Below are 20776 nucleotides of genomic sequence, written 5' to 3'. Positions count from 1 at the left end.
TGGCATGCAGCTCTCTCTCTGTGTATGGAACACAGCTCCCTGTCTGTGTGCGGAGTGCATCTCCACTGCCTGTTGAGTGTAGCTCCATCTCTATGTGTTTAGCACAACTCTTCTCTGCAGATTGGGCACTGTTCCAGAGCGGTATGTGGAGCACTGCTCTCTGACTGCAGGTGCTGCACAGCTTTATGTCTGCGTAGGAAGCATAGTTTCTTGTCGGCCTGTGGAGCGCTGCTCCATGCCGGCGTCTGGAGCGCAGCTCCTTGCTGGTGTCCGGAGTGCAGTTCCTTGTTTGCATGTGGAAAGCAGCTTCTTGTCTGCTTTTTATACACTTCCATTGCTACCGCAGCTTCAGTTCTGCAGGTACCTCTAACATCCAGCTCTTTCAGTGGGGCAATGCTCATCCTCTGTTTGTTACTCTCAGCTTCTTCTCTGCTTGTTCAGTGCATTTCTATCTTTGCCAGAGGTGTGCAACTCCTCCTCTGCCCGTGGTGCGTGGCTCAGTTTGTGTGCTTTGAGTGCAAATCCGTTTGTTCTCGTTGAGCACGGATCTTACTCTGCCTGATGAGCAGAGCTTCGTTTCTGTCTCTTGAGCACAGTTCAGTCTCTGACTGTGGAGCGTATTTTCACATTTGCCTGTTGGGCACTGTTTCACCTTGTCGGTAAACCCCAGCTCTTTTTTGCTGGTTGGATACTGTAACTTCTCGGCAGCTGTGGCATACCACAGTTTAGATTGTTAGACAAGGCTGCCTTGTCTCCTGTTGCTTGGCTCTGTTCTTTCATCCCTAAGTCCAGAGCGAGCTGGTTTAGGAGTACTCTGTTTACATAAGTACATAAGTACATAAGTAGTGCCATACTGGGAAAGACCAAAGGTCCATCTAGCCCAGCATCCTGTCACCGACAGTGGCCAATCCAGGTCAAGGGCACCTGGCACGCTCCCCAAACGTAAAAACATTCCAGACAAGTTATACCTAAAAATGAGGAATTTTTCCAGTCCATTTAATAGCGGTCTATGGACTTGTCCTTTAGGAATCTATCTAACCCCTTTTTAAACTCCGTCAAGCTAACCGCCCGTACCACGTTCTCCGGCAATGAATTCCAGAGTCTAATTACACGTTGGGTGAAGAAAAATTTTCTCCGATTCGTTTTAAATTTACCACACTGTAGCTTCAACTCATGCCCTCTAGTCCTAGTATTTTTGGATAGCGTGAACAGTCGCTTCACATCCACCCGATCCATTCCACTCATTATTTTATACACTTCTATCATATCTCCCCTCAGCCGTCTCTTCTCCAAGCTGAAAAGCCCTAGCCTTCTCAGCCTCTCTTCATAGGAAAGTCGTCCCATCCCCACTATCATTTTCGTCGCCCTTCGCTGTACCTTTTCCAATTCTACTATATCTTTTTGAGATACGGAGACCAGTACTGAACACAATACTCCAGGTGCGGTCGCACCATGGAGCGATACAACGGCATTATAACATCCGCACACCTGGACTCCATACCCTTCTTAATAACACCCAACATTCTATTCGCTTTCCTAGCCGCAGCAGCACACTGAGCAGAAGGTTTCAGCGTATCATCGACGACGACACCCAGATCCCTTTCTTGATCCGTAACTCCTAACGCGGAACCTTGCAAGACGTAGCTATAATTCGGGTTCAGTTGTACCATGGTATGATGCTGCCCTTTTCTTCATGGTTCTCCTGGAGAGACTAGCGCTCCAGTTAGTTGGTTCGCTCAACTCTGAAGTCTCTTGTTCTGTGGAGTTTGATTCTTTCACTAGGTACGAGTCTGGGTGGTTCCTGGTCCTTGCTTCCTTTCTTCTGTGAAGTGTAGCGCACTGTTTGGGTTACATACTCCTAGTACTTGTTAGAGTCGCTTCCTCTGACCATCTTGGACTCAAGGCAGACCGGCAGGTTTGGGAGTTAGTCCTGCCAGGGTTCAGAGAAGTGGATCCTGGTCTAGGAGAGACAGTTCTTCTCCTTGTTGCTCGGATACAACTGTTGCCTTCCTTCCAAGGGTGGTTCTTTGGCATGAGTATCTTTGCTGCTTCTTTTGCTACTCTCGGGACAGGGGTATGTAGTTTTTCTTTTGCTCAGGACATTTGTTTTACGTCCTACAGCTTCAGTTCCTTTTCTAGTGTCTAACTCTATTCCATTTTGGTAGCCTGGTGGTTCGGATCAGGGGCGTATCTGAACTGCGGCGGTAGGGGGGGCCAGGGCCAGAGAGGGGGGGCACATTATAGCCCCCCCCCCCCCGCCGCCGCCGCCGCCGCCATTGCCGATCCCCCTCCCCCCAGCCGCTGCCATTGCTAACCCTCCCCCTCCGTTGCTCGCCTACCTTCGCTGGCGGGGGACCCCAACCCCCGCCAGCCGAGGTCCGCGTCCTCCTGCCGCTGCCGGCTGCCTTTGGTCCTTTCATTCTTCCATTGAAGCTGGCGCCGACGAAAAAGTTTCTTTTGAATCTGACGTCGCTGCACGTTGCACGTTGTACGTGCAGGACGTCAGACTCAGAAACAATTTCTGAGTCTGACGTCCTGCACGTACAACGTGCAGCGACGTCAGACTCAAAAGAAACTTTCGTCGGCGCCAGCTTCAATGGAAGAATTAAAGGACCAAAGGCAGCCGGCAGCGGCAGGAGGACGCGGACCTCGGCTGGCGGGGGTTGGGGTCCCCCGCCAGCGAAGGTAGGCGAGCAACGGAGGGGGAGGGTTGGCAGCGGTAGGGGGGTCCAGGGCGAAATCTGCGGGGGCCCAGGCCCCTGAGGCCCCACGCAGATACGCCCCTGGTTCGGATATTTGAATCTTTTTCTGCTGATCAGTTTTTGCTCTGTGTATAGCTTAGTTGATTTTTCAACCTTCTGCATTCTTCTTTTCTCCCCCTACTCTGGGAAACTGCTTTGCTACATCCCATTAGTTTGGTCTGGTTTGGTATAGATGACAAAGAAAGAAAAATTAAGTTCTTACCTGATAATTTTCTTTTCCTTTAATCATACCAGACCAGTCCAGATGCCCTCCCTGGCTAAAATCTGTCATAGTGTTGTTTCTTTTAGGTAACCCTGACTGTTCCATGACGCTTCAATACGGTGGGATGTCCTACAGCACTACCTACTTCATCTTCTCTATTCAATCTCCTGCCACTTGTTGTTGTGCCAGCTCTGTATGACTCTTGTTACTTGGGATCACAGAGTTCTTTCCCCAGATTCAGTGGTAGATCTCTATGTGCTTGGGCAAGCTCGGTATGGACCATTCCTTCCTGCTTACTTTACTGTGAGGGGAGGTTGCAGTTGCCTTCGGCCAAGCAGGAACAGTGAGGTTCTGCATATTGGCTCCAAGAGTTTGCCTGTTTGGTATTAACTGTGTTTTCTTCTAGACTTCAGAGCACCATTGCTTGGCTATTCAAAATACTGAACATTCCAGGCTGCACGATACTCTTAAGGGTCGGTTTACTTGGAACTATTTTCTCTGTCTCCTTCCGCTGGTAGATGGATACAACCCATTAGTCTGGACTGGTCTGGTATGATTAAAGAAAAGAAAATTATCAGGTAAGAACATAATTTTTCCATGTGCAAGTGGTATTTCAAATCCCATCCCCTTTCCTTTAAAAAAAAAAAAAAGAAGGGAGGGGGCTATGTACTCACAAGAAGAGTAGGTGGCTGTGAGAAGCACTGAGCATGCTAGGGATTTCCTCCTTTAGATTGTAAGCTCCTTTGAGCAGGGACTGTCCTTCTATGTTAAATTGTACAGCGCTGCGTAACCCTAGTAGCGCTTTAGAAATGCCAAGTAGTAGTAGTAGGTTCCAGCTGATCTGGGAGAGGCAGCGCTTGGGACTGATGTCATCAGAAAGAGTCCTGGAATATCTTAAAACGCCAGCAGTACTTGTGGCGTGTGGCCACAGGGCATGGCCAAAGGGCTGTTTCCTAAGGGGCACAGCCAAAGGGCCATCCACTGAGGGGCACACCAGGCCCCTTGGGAGCTCTGAGGAGCATGAAGGAGCAATAACATCTTTGGTTATGATGGGAAGGAAAAAGAAATTACAGCCTAAAAGATCTCAAGCCGTGCATATCCCTATGAGGGGCCGTATGGATAAATATGTAGTGACTGTTGAGGATGGACAGTCCGGGTTGTTTGCCTCCCCTGATGGTGTTTCAGTCAGCTCAACAGAAAGGACCCCCCCCCCCCCCAAATGCTTATACCATTCTTAATTAAATCTCCTCAAGGCACAGCCCCTGTGGAGATTGAGGAAGCAAAATGGTGGCATGACTGAGATGATTTTGGACACTACTCTAGTAGCTGCTAAACCTGAAATTGTTTCTCCTATTACCCTGGTGGAAATTATTTTCCCCAGGTCAGCCAAGTTGTTACCCTTCTAGACATTTGGACAGTAGTTTCTAGAACCGAGTCCATGATCAGGTTCCAGGTCTATCAGCTTTGCACCTTCACCCAGAAATCTGTAGAGAAATTTGAAGAGATTGATAAACATTTTTCTTTAATTGATAAGAGAGTCCAAGGATTGGACCCTCAAATTGCTACTCTTCAGGCAGCCTCTGAATAAGGATTGCCTTTCTGTTCGTTTTGGTCTGGAGAGACTTGAAAACTCGCAAAGGTCTTGGAACCAGAGGTTTTTGAATTTTCCTCAAATTTGATTGTCTAAAATTTTGTTGAAACAGTATTCAAAGGAGGTTTTGAAGCTCTCTAAGATAGATGAAATTGTTATTTCTCAGTGTTATGATTTTCATCGTTCCAGAGTTGTAAATCCGACAGAGAGTGACTTGGACTCCCTTGTGGAGTCAATTTTGGATTTGACAAATTTCCTGGAAAGTTACAGACCGAAGTTCCATCAAGTCTATCATCCTGTTTCCAACAATGGCCAATCCAAGTTACAAGTACTTGGCAAGATCCCAAAACAGTACAATATATTTTATGCTGCTTATCCTAGAAATAAATAGTGGACTTTCCCCATCTTAATAATGGCTTATGGACTTCTTTTAGGAAGCTATCCAAACCGTTTTAAACCCCGCTAAGCAACGAATTCCAGAGTTTAATTACATGTTAGTGAAGAACTATCCTCTCCAATTTGTTTTAAATTTATTACTTTGTTTCTTCATTGCATGCCTTCTAGTCCTAGTATTTTTGGAAAGGGTAAATACTTCACTTCTACCCGTTCCACTCCACTCATTATTTTATATACCTATATCATATCTTCCCTCAGCCGTCTTTTCTCCAAGCTGAAGAGCTCTAGCTGCTTTAGTCTTTCCTCGTAGGGAAGTTGTCCCATCCCCTTTATCATTTTCGTTGCCCTTCTTGGTACATTTCCTAATTCCACTATATCTTTTTTGAGATACGGTGACCAGAATTGCATACAGTATTCAAGGTGCGGTGGCACCATGGAGCAATACAAAGACATTATTCATTTTTGTTTCCATTCCCTTCTTAATAATGAATGACATTCAGCCTAACATTCTGTTTGCTTTCTTCGCTGTTGCCGCCGCACACTGATCAGAGGGTTTCCATGATGACGCCTAGATCCCTTTCCTGGTCGGTGACTCCTAATATGAAACCTTTCATCATGCAACTATAGTTTGGGTTTCTCTTTCCCATATGCATCACTTTGCAGTTGCTCACATTAAACGTCATCTGCCATTTGGATGCGCAGTCTTGTAAGGTTGTCTTGCAATTTTTCACAATCTTCTTGCAATTTAGCAACTTTGTTATCAGCAAATTTAATTACCTCACTAGTTGCTCCCATCTGTAGATCGTTTATAAATATGCTAAAAAGCAGCAGTCCCAGCACAGACCCCTGTGGAACCCCACTATCTTCCTCTCTCCATTGAAAATACTGTCCATTTAATCCTACTCTCTGTTTCCTAACTTTTAACCAGTTTTTAATCCACAATAGAATGCTACCTCCTATTCCATGACTTTCCAATTTCCTCTGGAGTCTTTCATGAGGTAGTTTGTCAAATGCCTTTTGAAAATCCAGATACACAATATTGACCGACTTGCCTTTATCCACATGTTCTCTCCTTCAAAGAAATGTAGTAGTTTGGTGAGGCAAGATTTCTCTTCACTAAATCAATGTTGGTTCGTCTCATTAATCCATGCTTTTGTATATGTTCTGTAATTTTGTTCTTTATAATAGTCTCTTCCCTTTTTCCCAGCACCAGCGTCAGGCTTACAGGTCTATAATTTCCCAGATCACCTCTGGAACCTTTTTTAAAAATTGGCATTATATTGGCTACTTTCCATTCTTCCAGTGCCATGCTTAGTTTTAAAGATAAATTACATATTACTAACAATAGTTCTGCAACATAAAATTTTAGATCTGAAATTTTTTTTTTTAGGAATAAAAAATGCTATTTTGTAGGCAGAGAATTCAAATCTTTCCTGATGTGGCTCATTCCACCCAGCTGAGGAGGAAACAATTTCTTGATTTAAAATTGCGGGTGTTAGCTGTGAGGGGGCTACCTTTTCCTTAAGATACAATGTGAATATGTACAACTCGCCCATCTATATTCAGAACTATTTCTTAATATCTGCTTGTATACTATTGCTTTGTTTTATTATCATCATGCTGACCAAGATCCTGCAATACTAAATGTTTGTTTACTAACATTCTTCCACTACTCATGATGTATTGTAAGCCACTTTGAGCCTGCAAAGAGGTGGGATAAGGTGGGATACAAATGCAACAAATAAATAAATACCCTTGTATGGATTTCGTCTTTTTTGACTCTGCACAATTGGAGAATTTTCTGGGAAGTAGAAAATAGTCTGTGGTTTGTCATTCATTTTAATTGTACTCCTTAGATAGTTTGGGAAACCTAGTTTGATCTAGTAGTCTCCTAATTCTTTACCTTTTTTTGATCTCTTTTTTTATTTGTACGTCACATGTCCCTCTTGACGTGGACTAAAGCACCTGCTTTGCTTGGTTTAAAGAGATTTGATTATATCTGTGTAATTTGGTGGATGTTCTATACATTTTTGTTTGTAAAAATTTTTGAAATTTCAATTAAAAAAAAAACAAATCAAAACTCCTTTGACTCCCTCTCTTCGAGATACTGAGACCCAACCTACCTTTTATTTATCCCAGTGACATTTCTCTTTAGAAGTTACAAACACTGACCACCCCATCTCCATACAACAAGTCAGTATTTCTTCCTCAACCTATAAAAGGGTCTAACCTAAAAGACTGCAACTTAGAAATCTGATTTGGATTTTAAAAATGTAGCCCTTGGCCATACAGTTAATCACAGCACACATTTTAAGCAATAAACATATTAGATTCATATTGTAATTTTAGTTAGGTATCGGAGATTTTTTTATTTTTTATTTTTTAATTTATCATTTTACTTAATTACATCCACATTTATCACGTAAATGTAAGGAAAAACACTGAGATTTTTTTTATTTTTTATTTTAAGAGATGTGTTTTGTTTTCCAAGTAGGGCTACTTTTAAACATAGTTCTTCTTACTAGATCACTCGCGTAGATGGAGAAAAGTTGCTGCCGTACAGGGAGCAGCTTGTGAAGATTCTGCAGCAGACACTCCATTTCACCTGTAAACAGGGCTACATACTGTCATGTAACCTGCTGCATCACCTTTTGCGCTCCACTACTCTCATCTACCCCACAGAATACTGCAGCGTGGGAGGTGGCTTTGATAAACCGCTCTCAGAATACTTTCCAATTAAGGTAAGAGTTGCTGTTTAATTGTAATGAGAAATGAAAAGGTGTTGTTGCTGTATCAGGAAGTGGAAGAGCAGCAAAGTGGAAGAGCATCAGGCTGTCAACCCACAAGGTCAGCTTTAAATCCCACTGCTGCTCCTTGTGATCATGGGCAAGCCATTTAATGCTCCGTTGCCTCAGATAGAAATTTACGCTGGGGTTTACTAAGCCAGTTTCGCGGCTGGCTGTGTATGAGTTCCAACACAGCCCATTCACTTTGGGCTGCGTTGGCAATGCTGCACGGAAGCTGCTAGCACGGCTTAGTAAACAGACCCCTTGGACCGTTAGCCCTCTGGCATTCGGGAAATAATTAGTGTGCCTGAATGCAGCTCACCTCAAGCTACTACTGAAAAAGGTGTGAGCTAAATCCAAAATAACGTTATTTGGAAGGAAACAAAACTAATTTTCATGTAATCATTTTTATTTGTTAACCAAACTTTGAATTTTGCTGCTGAAACTTTTAGGTTTCTAAATAAAGCATAGAAGTTGATCTTGTAAATGGTATTACACCACCCTGTGTAAGTTTCTTGTAGAATTAATGTGATAGCCATTTTAGTAAACTTAGGGATGTAGAAATAAAAGTCAACAGGAAATTTGTGGATAGTAGCTTTCTGTTAATTTAAACTTTCTGATTAGCTTGAGAGAATTACATTCCTGGGTGAGGCCCAAAATCAAGGCTAGGTAGTTGTGGGACAACGCGGTGAAATATCAAGATAAAATAGTGTCGAGGACCAAAAGGAAAAAGCACTGGGGAAGAGTAATTTGGAGGAATGCAGTATAGAAAATCCTTGTGTGTTTCTGTTCTTTTCCTATTACTGATAATTAGCAAAAACATAGTGGCAGAATTCCTTTTAGTGTTATGCTGCCACTTGGCCGCATTCCAATGAAATCAATGATCCTAATTAGTTTTGACAATAGGCAGGCATAACACGGCCACTGGATTTTCCACCACACTTGGTGAAGATGTAACAGAATCTCACCCCTTGTATAATAATGCTGTACCATTTACCCAGCTCTACCAGAAATAAATATATTAAGTAGTGTAGACCCTGACGTGCAGTCTCAAAGTCAGAGAGAGGAGCATGGTGACTGCATCTATTATGTATTCTTAAAATTCAGTCATTTACTTTGGAGGTTGGAAAAATAAACATAGAAAAGTATATGAAAGCTTTATATAAAATCTTTTTTAAGCTATTAAGAAAACTATTTTTGTAGGATCTCTGAGTGGTACTTCCTTTTCTCTTTATTACTTATGTAGGACTGGGGAAAACCAGGGGATTTGTGGAATCTGAATATCCGGTGGCATGTCCCTTCAGCAGAAGAAATATCATTTGCTTACTTTCTGCTGGATACTTTTCTTCAGCCTGAACTTGTCAAGTTAGATCGCTATGGGAATGGAGACCTAGAGATGTCAAGGTATAGAGTTATGCTTATTTATAGGTTGTTGTTGCCAAATGTTTGCATTTATATTGCTTGCAAATTGTCAAAGCAATATCTGAATGAAATTGTCTTATTGGTTAGAAGTTGTATTTTTTTCATGTCACTGTGCTAGGCTGTTGAGCTAGTTAATATTGAATTCTTTTGAGCTGTTAGGGCTTCTGTACTGGTCAATGTTTCCTTTGTTTCTATGTGTATTCTGCTGTTTGCAACTTTATTTCATTTTGTGAATAGAAAGCATTGCTGTTTTAGACTTCTTTGTCTTCAGAGGGCATTCTGTTGTTTGAACTAATTCTGTTGTACTCTAAATCTCTAACGTTAGAACACAATCTGATGGGACAGAGTAGTATCTTGTTTGTGTTTTTACAACCCTGTAGAGATGTAAAAATTCCTTAATCTGACCTTCACGTAAAAAACCCCAAAAACTCTTCCTCTTTTTTTTTTTTTTAGGAATTCTGTTATTTTTTTCCAGGACTTTGTATCTCTGTGTAGGTACTTGAATTTAAACATAAACATGGATATCTCCTGCTTCATAAAGGTCTTAGAGCAGTAGTGGATGAACTGTGGCCTGTGGGTGTATAAATTCTGATTCATGCTGCACTACTAATTTTTATACTGCCACTGCCTATACTGTTGTTGCTTTTGTTGCCATGACCAGTTGCTCTGCCGCCATCATCCCTCGGTGCCCTGAATGTCTGCTTTTAATGACTCATCAGTACTCGGGTGTAAAGATTCAAGGCTGTGAGAGATAATGGTAAACATAGTAACATAGTAGATGACAGCAGAAAAAAACCTGCACGGTCCATCCAGTCTGCCCAACAAGATGAACTCATATGTGCTACTTTTTTTGTATACCTAACCTTGATTTGTACCTGTCCTTTTCAGGGCACAGACCGTATAAGTCTGCCCAGCACTATCCCCGCCTCCCAACCACCAGCCCCGCCTCCCACCACTGGTTCTGGCACAGACCGTATAAGTCTGCCCAGCACTATCCCCGCCTCCCAACCACCGGCTCTGGCACAGACCGTATAAGTCTGCCCAGCACCATCCCCGCCTCCCGCCACCGGCTCTGCCACCCAATCTCGGCTAAGCTCCTGGCAGAGCAAACTGGCTGTGGCAAAGAAGAAATAATGGCAGGCCAGAACGAGTATAAAAATGAGTAATGTGACTAATATTTGAGGAAGGAGGATGAGCTCCTGATAAAGAAGCTTGAGGACAAGAAAGGGAGGTCTAAGCATTTTAAATGGTTCCAACTGATGTTGTCATTCTTGGGTCATGGGGCTTACTGGAAACTAACACTAAAGTGCAAAATACAGATAAAACACCAAGAACAGCAGAGGGTCCTTCCAGACAGCTGGACTGCAAAGCCTGGCGCAGAACAAGTCAGTGGATGAGACATTTCTGTTAGTACTGGAGGACAATTCTTTTGAGAATAAATGTAAATGAGTAAAGGGTTGTGGATTTGATGTGCCGCCTTTCTGTGGTACAACCAAAGCAGTTTATATGTATTGTGCAGGTATGATATGAGCTGCATAGGGAAACCCATTGGGATGGGGGAGTTGATTTTCTCAAATTCTCATTTGCTCAGGTGTTTTGGGAAATCCTACTTTTGTATACCAATATATAATTGATATTTTGGTCAGGGGAAGCCTTGCTGTCTCCTTTAACCATATACTGTTTGGCTGTCCAGCTGATTCATGTTTGTTGATGCGGCACTTGGGCCAAAAGGTTTGCCTACTTCTGTCTTAGAATTTCCTCATTATTTGAGCTTTAGGTTATTGGTTCCCTCGTACATGCATCAATAAAAATTATCAGGTAAATTCTTTTGGTATAGTACTTGAATATAGATGTTTTTCTTGTTTATGCCAATACTGACAAATGATGTTATAGACAAGCCCTTATTTTAAAAGAAAATTTAAAAATATCTTGTGGTTTCTATGAGAACGAACAAGATATCAAGCCTTTATATACATAGGTGAGAAAACCTTTCCAGCATAGAAAAAATATGTAAGATTTTCAAAGGCTGTACCGCACATACTTATACGACTTCATGTTGTTGAATGGGACGCCCTCAGTTTTGTTTCCCCATGGAGCTATTATTTGGAGAAGTTTTCCATTGATCGATCTTGAGACCTTTCATTTATTTTCTTGTGTTTGTCTGTGGACTTCTTTCTTCCCTTTAGTGTCTCTAGGCAGGATTTTTAATGTCGTTTGATTTCTTTCCTTCTCCATAACCACCCATAGCTGTACCATCGTTGGGTACAGGGTGCCCTGGCCCTTTTTATTTTTTAATAAGAGTCAAGTTGTTTAAGTAGCCCCTCAGAGAGTGGTGCCGCAAGACTGTATTTGATGTGGATACCTACAGTTGGTGCTTGCAGTGTCTTGGGTTTGCTTATGGACCCTCTCAGTGCCATTTGTGTTGCAGGTGATAGAGTGGGATTCAGATCTAATCTTTCAACATTGGCAATGGAGGCATCATGTGGGGATGCACTGACGAAAGGAATGTGTCGATCATCGTTGACAATAGAGATCATCAGATTTAACATTGATTTCTGCCTGAAGAAGAGGAAGGATTTATCTAGTATTCATTGACAACTGAGGGCACCTAACATCAGTTCTGCTCGTCACTGTAAATTTGAAGCACTCCCAGACAGAAGCCTTCTCAACCTCCTCGACATTGTAGGGGTTGTGCCATCCTCCTCAGATGTTGCAGGACAGTATGGCCTCACCTACTGTTTCCTCTGTGACATTGGCATCAGCAGCTTTTGAGGAGCTCAGCAGGAACATTAACTCATTTGGTTCCCTGCTCCTTGCAATGCCTTGACTGCAGTATCGTCATTGTTGCATATGATTCTGTAGCTGATCTTTGAGGCCCATGTTCTCCCTAAGAGTGATTTCATCAATGCCAAAGCCTCAAAGGGCATCTGAGCTCATATCAGCTGCACCAATGTCCATCTCTAAAGCATCAGAGGAGGAAGCTTTTCTGGGGCAGATTTGTACACTGGTGTCTAGATGCCCTTGTTCAAGGAATGTCTCCATCAAGGCATTGAGATCCAGCCAGGCTCATACTCTGAGTATTTTTCTGGGACTGAATTGGAACACACATGGGACTCTGAATATGAGCTTGCAATCAGATCCCACTTCTCCCATAAATGGAGCATGTCTCCTTCAGAAGACCTCTCCTTCCCTAATTTTATCATGGAAATGGCTAACAGCAAAATCACAGAGGCGTACAAATAAAATAAAATTAAAAACATAAAAGGAATTTATGATAAAGTACATACACACAAGATATACAAGATATTGATGGTTGGTTTCCTTTTGTATGACTAACTACCCAAATAATATCAAATATAGCTACATAATGCAGTAAAAATCATTCAGTCTGCAAAACCTGTGGAAGTGCAGTCCATAGCACAGGAGCCAAAAAAAAAAAAAATGCACCCTTCCTAGTTGTGGCTAAGCAAACCTTAGCCGAGGAAGGAATAGCTAATTGCATTGCATTCAAATATCACAAATTCTATGCGGGGATATATGATGTCAACAATGTTGCCAAAGAGTAAGGAATATGCTCATAAGAAGCCCTGTGGCTAAGGACCATCAGTGTAAAAAATATCCTATAACCCACTGGCAGCCAATGATTATGCAAATATAAAGGTGTAACATGATCAAATCTATGGTGACCCTCTCCAAAATCTGAATTGCTGTATTGTGCATGGTTTGTAATGTTCTCAAATTTTTATTCGATATCCCTGTCAAAATTGCATTTGCATAATCCAACTGAGACATAGTGCATGCACTAATATTTAAAAAAAACCCTTTTCATCAAAATAATTCCTAACCGTCCGCAATTTACGCAGAGTAACATAATACTTGTGAACTGATATAGTAACATGGACAGAAAATGTAAGATGAGAATCTATCAAAACCCCTAAATACTTAAATATATCAATTACAGGAGCAGTTTTATCCAATAACCTCACAGGTGTATTAGGCTGGTCCTTATTCCCAGTTACCCAACATGATCAGTCTTATTCAGTACTATCTGAGCATCATATAACCATGTAGCCACTGCCTGCAAACCCATTGTATCATAATCCTCCACTGGAACTTGTTCCACCAAAAGGAGATCATCTGCATAAACAAAGGGGCTACCCACAAATTGTTGGATAGCATACAACAATGGACTTGGACTTTAAAATAATCTATATATATAAAAGGCAAGACCAACGTTCTGAAGCCTCCAGCCGGAAGTGTGAAGCGCCAGAGATATCCGGTTTCCCCATGAGTGAAGGAAAACAGCACAGCACGAAATCTCACACAGTGAAGGACTCGGAGGGGGGAGGGGAGAGAGATGCCCTCACTCTCTGTAACAAAAGCACAGAACAGCAGGAAACTTAACACCGAAGGACTGGACTGGGAGGGGGGAGGGGGAGGGAGAGACGGCAGGGACACACACTCCCACATGCACACTCTGAAGAAAACCTTGCTAGCCCCCGTTTCATTTGCATCAGAAACGGGGCTTTTTTACTAGTATTGAATAAAATCAGAGAAAGGGCCAAGCCCTGAGATACTCTACTCTTGCATAACTTCTTATCAGATTCTTATGGGCCAGTATGTGTTAGTATACTGTATAAGACTGAGCAGGCCAAGGACTTTTTCCCTCAGGGCAAATCTGCCCAACTTTGGCCACTAGTAAGCAAGTGGAAAACATGTGGTCAGGCAGATCTTAGCTGTTTTCAAGACTGCATCAAGAGCCTCTACAATGGATGTTGGGGTCTGCAGACTCTCATAGCTGTGGGCCTTGGACCTACTTTTTTTTTCACCACAACTTATTTGAACATCCAACTTCTAGCTCAGTTTTATACCTTAGCCAATCTCCTCCCAAATAACCCTCCATCACCACTCTACCAGTGAGCAATGTCTACCACAATCTACCAAGCTCAGTTCATGTGAATCAGCAATAAGTATGTTGAGGAGCTCAGGGGAACCTTTCTGAGTCTGCAGATGATGTCTTCAAATTGCTCTTAGTCTACTTAGAAAATAGATGTTCCACAACTACTGTTGTAGAGCCAGGAGCTCTGGTGACCTCCATATCCTAGCTAGTTCACAACAAGCAGCCATTATCTGACACACTAAGGTTATTTGAATTTATGTCCAAGTTTGATGGCATGAGATGCAAAATATACATAATGAAAATAACTTTAATGTTCACAAACAGATGAACCCCCAATATATGAAAGAGCCAGAGCTCTTTGACCAGAATGCATGCATTGTATAGCACAGTTCTACCAAATATGTAACAACAAACAGTGCCTAGCCGAGGTTTGTAGCAGACCCAAATATTTATATAGTCTATACAGAGTCAAATACCACCTTTGCAGCAATTTGAGGCCATTGTCCACTAGACTGGCTAAAACTGAAATAATGTTGGTACTGCAGTATATCACTTCCTATTCTTCCATTCCTAAGGTTTTCCCTCAGTCTGTATCCCATTGCAATACATATCTTGATTTTCTACTCCCAGGGCAGTTTAGTAATCCCTATAGTGACAGCAGTCTTTGCCTACCTAGCTCATCCTATAGATCTGCTGTATTGCCTTCTACATAGTAAGAAGTGGCACAATTGGAGATGAGCAAAAAAAGTTCTTGCTATCCAAAGCAAACGATTCCTGAAGGAAAGTGTAGGCATATAGGACTAGATTCTATATATCATACCTAAAAAATCGGCACTGAAACAAAATATGCCTAGGCGTATTCTATAAAGTATGCCTAAATTTAGGTGTATTTTATAGAATAAGCCTCAATTCCCACATGGTTTGTAGAATACGCTGAGTTTCCCATCTGCTCCACTAAATTTAGTCACGGGCAGTTACGCCAAGTAAAACTGGATGTAAGTTTGGACGCTTATTACGCGCAGACCGAGTGTATTCTATAACAGTGCGTGTAGATTTTAGAAATACCCATTCCATGCCCATGGCCAATCCCCCTTTTTCAAGTACGCAACTTAGAATTTACGTATATAAGTATTGCCATACTGGGACAGACCGAAGGTCCATCAAGCCCAGCATACTGTTTCCAACAGTGGCCAAACCAGGTTACAAGGACCTGGCAAGATCCGAAAACAGTACAATACATTTTATGCTGCTTATCCCAGATATAAGCAGTGGATTTTACACAAGTCCATTTTAATAATGGTCTATGGACTTTTCCTTTAGGAAGCCATCCAAACCTTTTTTTAAACCCCGCTAAACTTAACTGCTTTTACTACATTCTTTGGCGATGAATTCCAGAGTTTAATTACACGTTGAATGAAGAAATATTTTCTCCAATTTGTTTTAAATTTACTACTCTGGGGTACCCAATGGTGGTCTATACTTCAAAATAAAGGAGAAAACTTTCTTCTGGAGGGCTCTGAACTTTTTCTGTTGGCAAGGTCTAGCTCAGTCATTCCCAACCCAGTCCTCAGGGCTCACCTAGTCTCATTAGGATTTCAGGATATCCACAATGAATATGCATGAGTTAGATCTGCATGCAACTGAGGCATATTCATTGTGGATATCCTGAAATCCTAATGAGACTAGGTGAGCCCCGAGGGCTGGATTGGAATGGTTAGTCTAGCACAAGTACAAATATTTGGGCAGGGGTTCTCAACTTTGCCGTTGGACACCCTTAGCTATTCAGGTTTTCAGGATATCCACAATGAATATTCATGAGATAAATTGTCATGCCTACCTCCATTGTATGCATCATTATCTCACAAATATTTATGTGAGTATCCTGAAAACCTGAATAGCTAAGTGTGTTAACTGGGAATCTCTCTTAGGTTATTCTCCAACATTGTTCTCTGAGCATGTGTGATCTACGTTTTATCCCAGCATCATGTCCCTCTTCCTTACAGTTTGGATGTTAAGAGGGTAACCTTTGCTGTCCCTTAATCTGCCGATAGCCTATCATGAGTACTTCTGATTTTTAATTTAATTTATGAATTTATTATCAAACTTTTTGGAGAGACTCTACTAGACAATCTTATGGTTTTAAGTGAAATGGTTTCTGCCATATGTTGTGACAGAAAAGCCATAGATCCTTTTTCCTGTCCCACTACAAAAACTGCTTGAATACCTTCTGTATTTCGTTAAGTTAGGTTTAAAGAATAACTTTGATACAGTATATCTTAGTACAGTTGGTGCTTATTGTTTCCATGTAGAAGATAAATCCATCTCTGTACATCCTTTAGCTATTTGCTTTATGCAGGCCTTATTGAGCTGAAGCCTGACACAGAGCCTCCTGATGTCTTTTGGGACCTCAACATTGTCTTAATTCGGTTAATGAAAGCTGCTTTTGAACCACTAGATTCCTTTGACTTGAAATACCTGATAGCGAATGTCTTATTTTTAGTGGTGGTCATTTCAGCACATAGAAGTTAGTGTGCTTTAGGCTCCCATGACTGATCCATCCTACTCCAAGTTTTTCAACAATAGGGTGGTTACTTTGCACTCATTTAAGTTCCTTCCTAAGGTAGTGTCTTATTTCCACCTTAACCAATGAATCTTCCTGCCACCATTTTCCCCTAGGCCACATTCCAACAATGGTGAACATGTTCTACATGCTGATTGCACTTAAGAAGAGTCCGCTTAGCTTTTTTTGTTTTTTGACCTGCAGTAAACCTGGGACTGCCGTTGCTGAGCATATATTTAGTTGGCTAGCAGACTGCATCTCATTCACTTATGTTTATGAAGGCTTGACCTTGGAGGGTCACCTCAAGGCTCATAAGGTCTGAGCCATGGCAGTGTTGGTAGCCCTCTTGAGTTTGTCTTCGACAGAAGAAATTTGCAAAGCTGTAACATGGACATTAGTCCATATGTTGACATCTAATTATCCTTTGCAAAGGGATTCTTGACACAACAGTAGGTTTGGCCAATCTGACCTGTAGAGTTTCTTTGAGGTTCACCCCCCCCCCCCCCCCCCCCAGGGCCTATTTTCTTGATTTCTAGGCTGATTGCCTTAAAAAATCAATACAAAACAAAAAGATGACTTCAAAAACAGTTTTTGGTTTCTGTCCATTGGCTGCATCTTTCATATCTATTTCCCCTTTTTTCTGTTGAAGGCAGCCTTGTAGCTACAGCTTCATCTGTGAGAACTTTATCTTGTTTGGCCTTGGAGAAGAAAAAGTTTCTTATCTGTAGTGGATGTTTTCTGTGGACAGCAGGAGATAAATCCTCAAATATTCACCCATCTCCCCAAGAGATTATCTCTAAACTAAGCTAATATTACATTTTATCCTTGTTTGTTGAGGTTAATTGGGTTTGGGTGTTCTGCAGGGTTAGGGTGGGGTAGAGACTCTACTTTTTGATCACTATGCTCTGTGCTTCACATTCCACAGTACCCATCACACTAAGCAAGCATTCAACTTAGTTGCATTCTCCCTTCTTATACCCTTCCTTTGGAGCAAACTGCCTCTCAATATTCAAGTTATTTCCACCTTGTTTTCCATTGCTAGTTGTAGGAAGGAGTGGTCTTGTTGTTAGACCAGCAGGCTGAGAATCAGGGAAAACAGAGTTCAGTCCTGCTTCTCCTGATGATCCTTGTGACCTTGGGCAAGTCACTTTACCCTGCATTGCCTCGGGTACAAAGTTTAAGCCTCATTTGCCAATGCGCTTTCCAGTGAGTTAATGCTCTCAGTGAGTCCTATTTACTAAAAACATAACTCACATTAATGCGTGTTAAATCATTAATGCAGATTATAAAATGAGGCCCTTAGATTGGGGCTCAATGATGTTTTTGGACAAAGATCTACCAACTTTACCTGGATTTGTAGCTTGCCTTGAACTCAGGTTTGGGAAAAGTCTGTATTCATATTCAACCCACTTTTTTAGGCTTGTCTTTCCTTGCTTACTTTCTTTTGTCTTCACTGTGTTCTGTTATGTACCATAATGTGAATCAGCAGAACTTTATGTAGGAATGAGACCCTGAATGCATTTGTAAGTGAACAGCATAAATAATAGAGCAACGCATGATCAGGGAAGCGAGCAGAAAGCAGCAAGCAGAGAGATGTGGACATTCAGCAGAATTTTGAAGGAATTGTAGGAGTTAAAGTGAAGATGTAGGGTTGTTAAATTTGTTGAGTCTTGTGACAGACAGCATATAGGTGGAGGCACAATTTTTATGAATAGGTATTTTAATAGACAAGTAGCAATGAAAACATATTTTACTTAATCATTTTTAGCTGCTTTGTTTTTTTTAAGTGGAAGTTTCTTGAACTGTAGCTTAACATTGCAGCAGAACAGAATGTGGAATGATGATGAGAGGGGGTATGAGCAATCAGACAAAGTCAGGTAGAATTCTGTTGTATGTTCAACATTTGGATTTACTATGAAGTCTTTGAAGTTTTGTCATTGCAATCTCGAGCTTCAGGTACTACGCTACTGAGTTTTTGTATTGTTGCATGAAAATATTTTTACCTCCCTGTCTAGACTTTTGGTATTTCTAGTACAATTGATTTTAGTGTTTGATTTTCAGAGATGATGTACAGCAGTGTCTCACTATAGTGCACAGTTGTTTAATTGGCTCAGGAAACCTTCTACCTCCACTCCAAGGAGAAAGAATAACTCACTTGTAAGTAGTGTTTTTGCAAATTATTTTATATAAATGACTGCATGTTTGTATAATTTTTTCACAGACCACGTAAAACAGTAATTTGTTCCTTTGCCACTTTAGCTCTGTGAGATAACACTTTAGCTGTGAGATAACACATGATTCATAATGATGGTTATCTTTACTGTCTGTTGAGTTTATATGATATGTATTTAAAATATGCGGGTTTTATACCTTGTTTGTTGAGGTTGATTGGGGGAGGGGGGCTGTACTCTTTGATCTGTATTCTTTGTGCTGCACACACATTCCACAGTATCCATCACCCTAAGCAAGCATTTTCGTATATGCATTCTCTCTTCTTATATCCTTCCTTTGATGCAAACTGCCTCTCAATATTCAAGTTATTTCCACATTGTTTTCCATTGCTAGTTGTCGGAAGGAGTGGCCTTGTAGTTAGACCAGCAGGCTGAGAATCAGAGAAACCAGGGTTCAGTCCCGCTTTTGTGACTCGTGATGCTCTGTCTTCTAAAATATTTCTTGTGCATTTTAACACTTATATAAGGCAGTTTCACATCCTCATGGTTACAGACTCTTGCATGCCGTAAATATTCTACAGTAGCAGTGGTCCTGGCAAGAAAGCATTAATTTGATAAGCAGGATTGAGTTGGGCAAGCAAGAGGGTGTTGACATCATACATTGCTGGGATAGAACAACACTCCCAGAGCTCATAATTAGGTTTAACATAATGAGCATGCATGATTCTTCCTGCGTGCAACAGTTTCCTCGAGTACTGCTGTTTTGTTTTTTCTGCTCTGTCAAATGGACACAGAAACAAAGCTCTCCCATTTGTAAAATGTATTTTTCCTATGTGTGTTATGTGATTTTGATTTTGTCCTCTCATGCCTGAAAAAGATTCATTGTGTTAGTTTATTATTTTATTATTACTTTCTTCTAGTTTCAGCCACATTCTAACAAAAGTCAGGGTTCTACCCCTGCCAGCAGTGTGGAAGAAAGATCCAGACATTCAGTACCCAATCCAAATGTTCAGTCTGCTTGGGCTCCAACTATAAACAAGCTGAATGTAAGCACTGTGGTTGTATGTCTCCCTGAGCCTGAGAGAACAACCTTAAGTGACTTCAGAACCACTGTGAAACAGAGAAGAGGTTTCTGCTTGCCTAAAAGGAAGAAAAGAGGTTTTCTTCTGCTCAAAGATGGGCTGACTCTGCATACGAGCAGATTGTCCACCTCCTTTTGCACTGACGTTGAGTTCAGTTTTCAAAGGCTTAGTGTTACTTAGTTGTGAAGAAGCCAAATTTAATGTCTCCTCCTGTATTTTGAGTATATTATCATATATCTTTTCTGAAGATGAAAGTTGATCAAGTTGGTTCTGAGGCATCCCAGTCAACTCTGAACCATTTGCATTTAATATAAACAGTGGAGAAGGGCAATGATGAGGGTGATAAACCTGCTATTTTTGGTTGTTTATTTTTCTTTGATTCTTTGAGCTAGATAAGGATCCTCAGGTTGTTCTTTCACAAGGGGGAGACCCAGTTCCTTAATGGTAAAATGTGTGCTTTTTCCAGATGTAGCTAGGGCTATACAAAAGAGAAGGAAATAATTTATTTTAAGGAATAATCTATTGCAAATGGAGGAGGTCTGCTTTTGCTTAACTTTCTTTGTAAGTGTGTGATTAAAATGTAGTCTAAGTAGTACATGTTTTATGAATTGGCTCAAGCTTCCTGTGGTGTTAAGCTCTAGCATAATGATTGGTACTCTTTTGGACCCCAGTGCTATTTTGGGGCTCGTTATCAAAGCACTTAGGCTTGCAACGTTCCACAGGTTACTGTGGAACTTAAGTCTAAGTGCTTTGAAAATACGCCTCTGTCTTTTATACCTTATGAATGCCTTCATTTTTATTTGGCTATTGAATGACTTTTAGTTGTTAGTACTTTGCCTGGGTGGTGGCAAACTAAGGGGCCGATGTACAGAAGTCCCTGTAAAACACTGCACGCTGTTTCTAC

At 41.4% G+C, this 20776-nt stretch overlaps 1 protein-coding gene across 2 annotated transcripts in view; it reads left to right on the top strand.

Moving 5' to 3' along the window:
* Positions 1 to 20776, top strand: part of PSME4 (proteasome activator subunit 4) — a 363943-nt gene that overhangs the window by 171427 nt on the left and 171740 nt on the right. For both annotated transcript variants that reach the window (XM_030195844.1, XM_030195843.1), the window contains 3 exons: positions 7477 to 7692; positions 8984 to 9141; positions 18681 to 18776. In XM_030195844.1, coding sequence (XP_030051704.1) covers positions 7477 to 7692; positions 8984 to 9141; positions 18681 to 18776 — 470 coding nt within the window. The remainder of the gene's footprint in view (positions 1 to 7476; positions 7693 to 8983; positions 9142 to 18680; positions 18777 to 20776) is intronic.

The sequence above is a fragment of the Microcaecilia unicolor genome, chromosome 3, assembly GCF_901765095.1.
Source record: "Microcaecilia unicolor chromosome 3, aMicUni1.1, whole genome shotgun sequence".
In the NCBI taxonomy this organism is placed as follows: domain Eukaryota; kingdom Metazoa; phylum Chordata; class Amphibia; order Gymnophiona; family Siphonopidae; genus Microcaecilia; species Microcaecilia unicolor.
The sequence above is the reverse complement of the archived record's forward strand: the minus strand, read 5'-3'. Positions and strand labels throughout refer to the sequence as shown.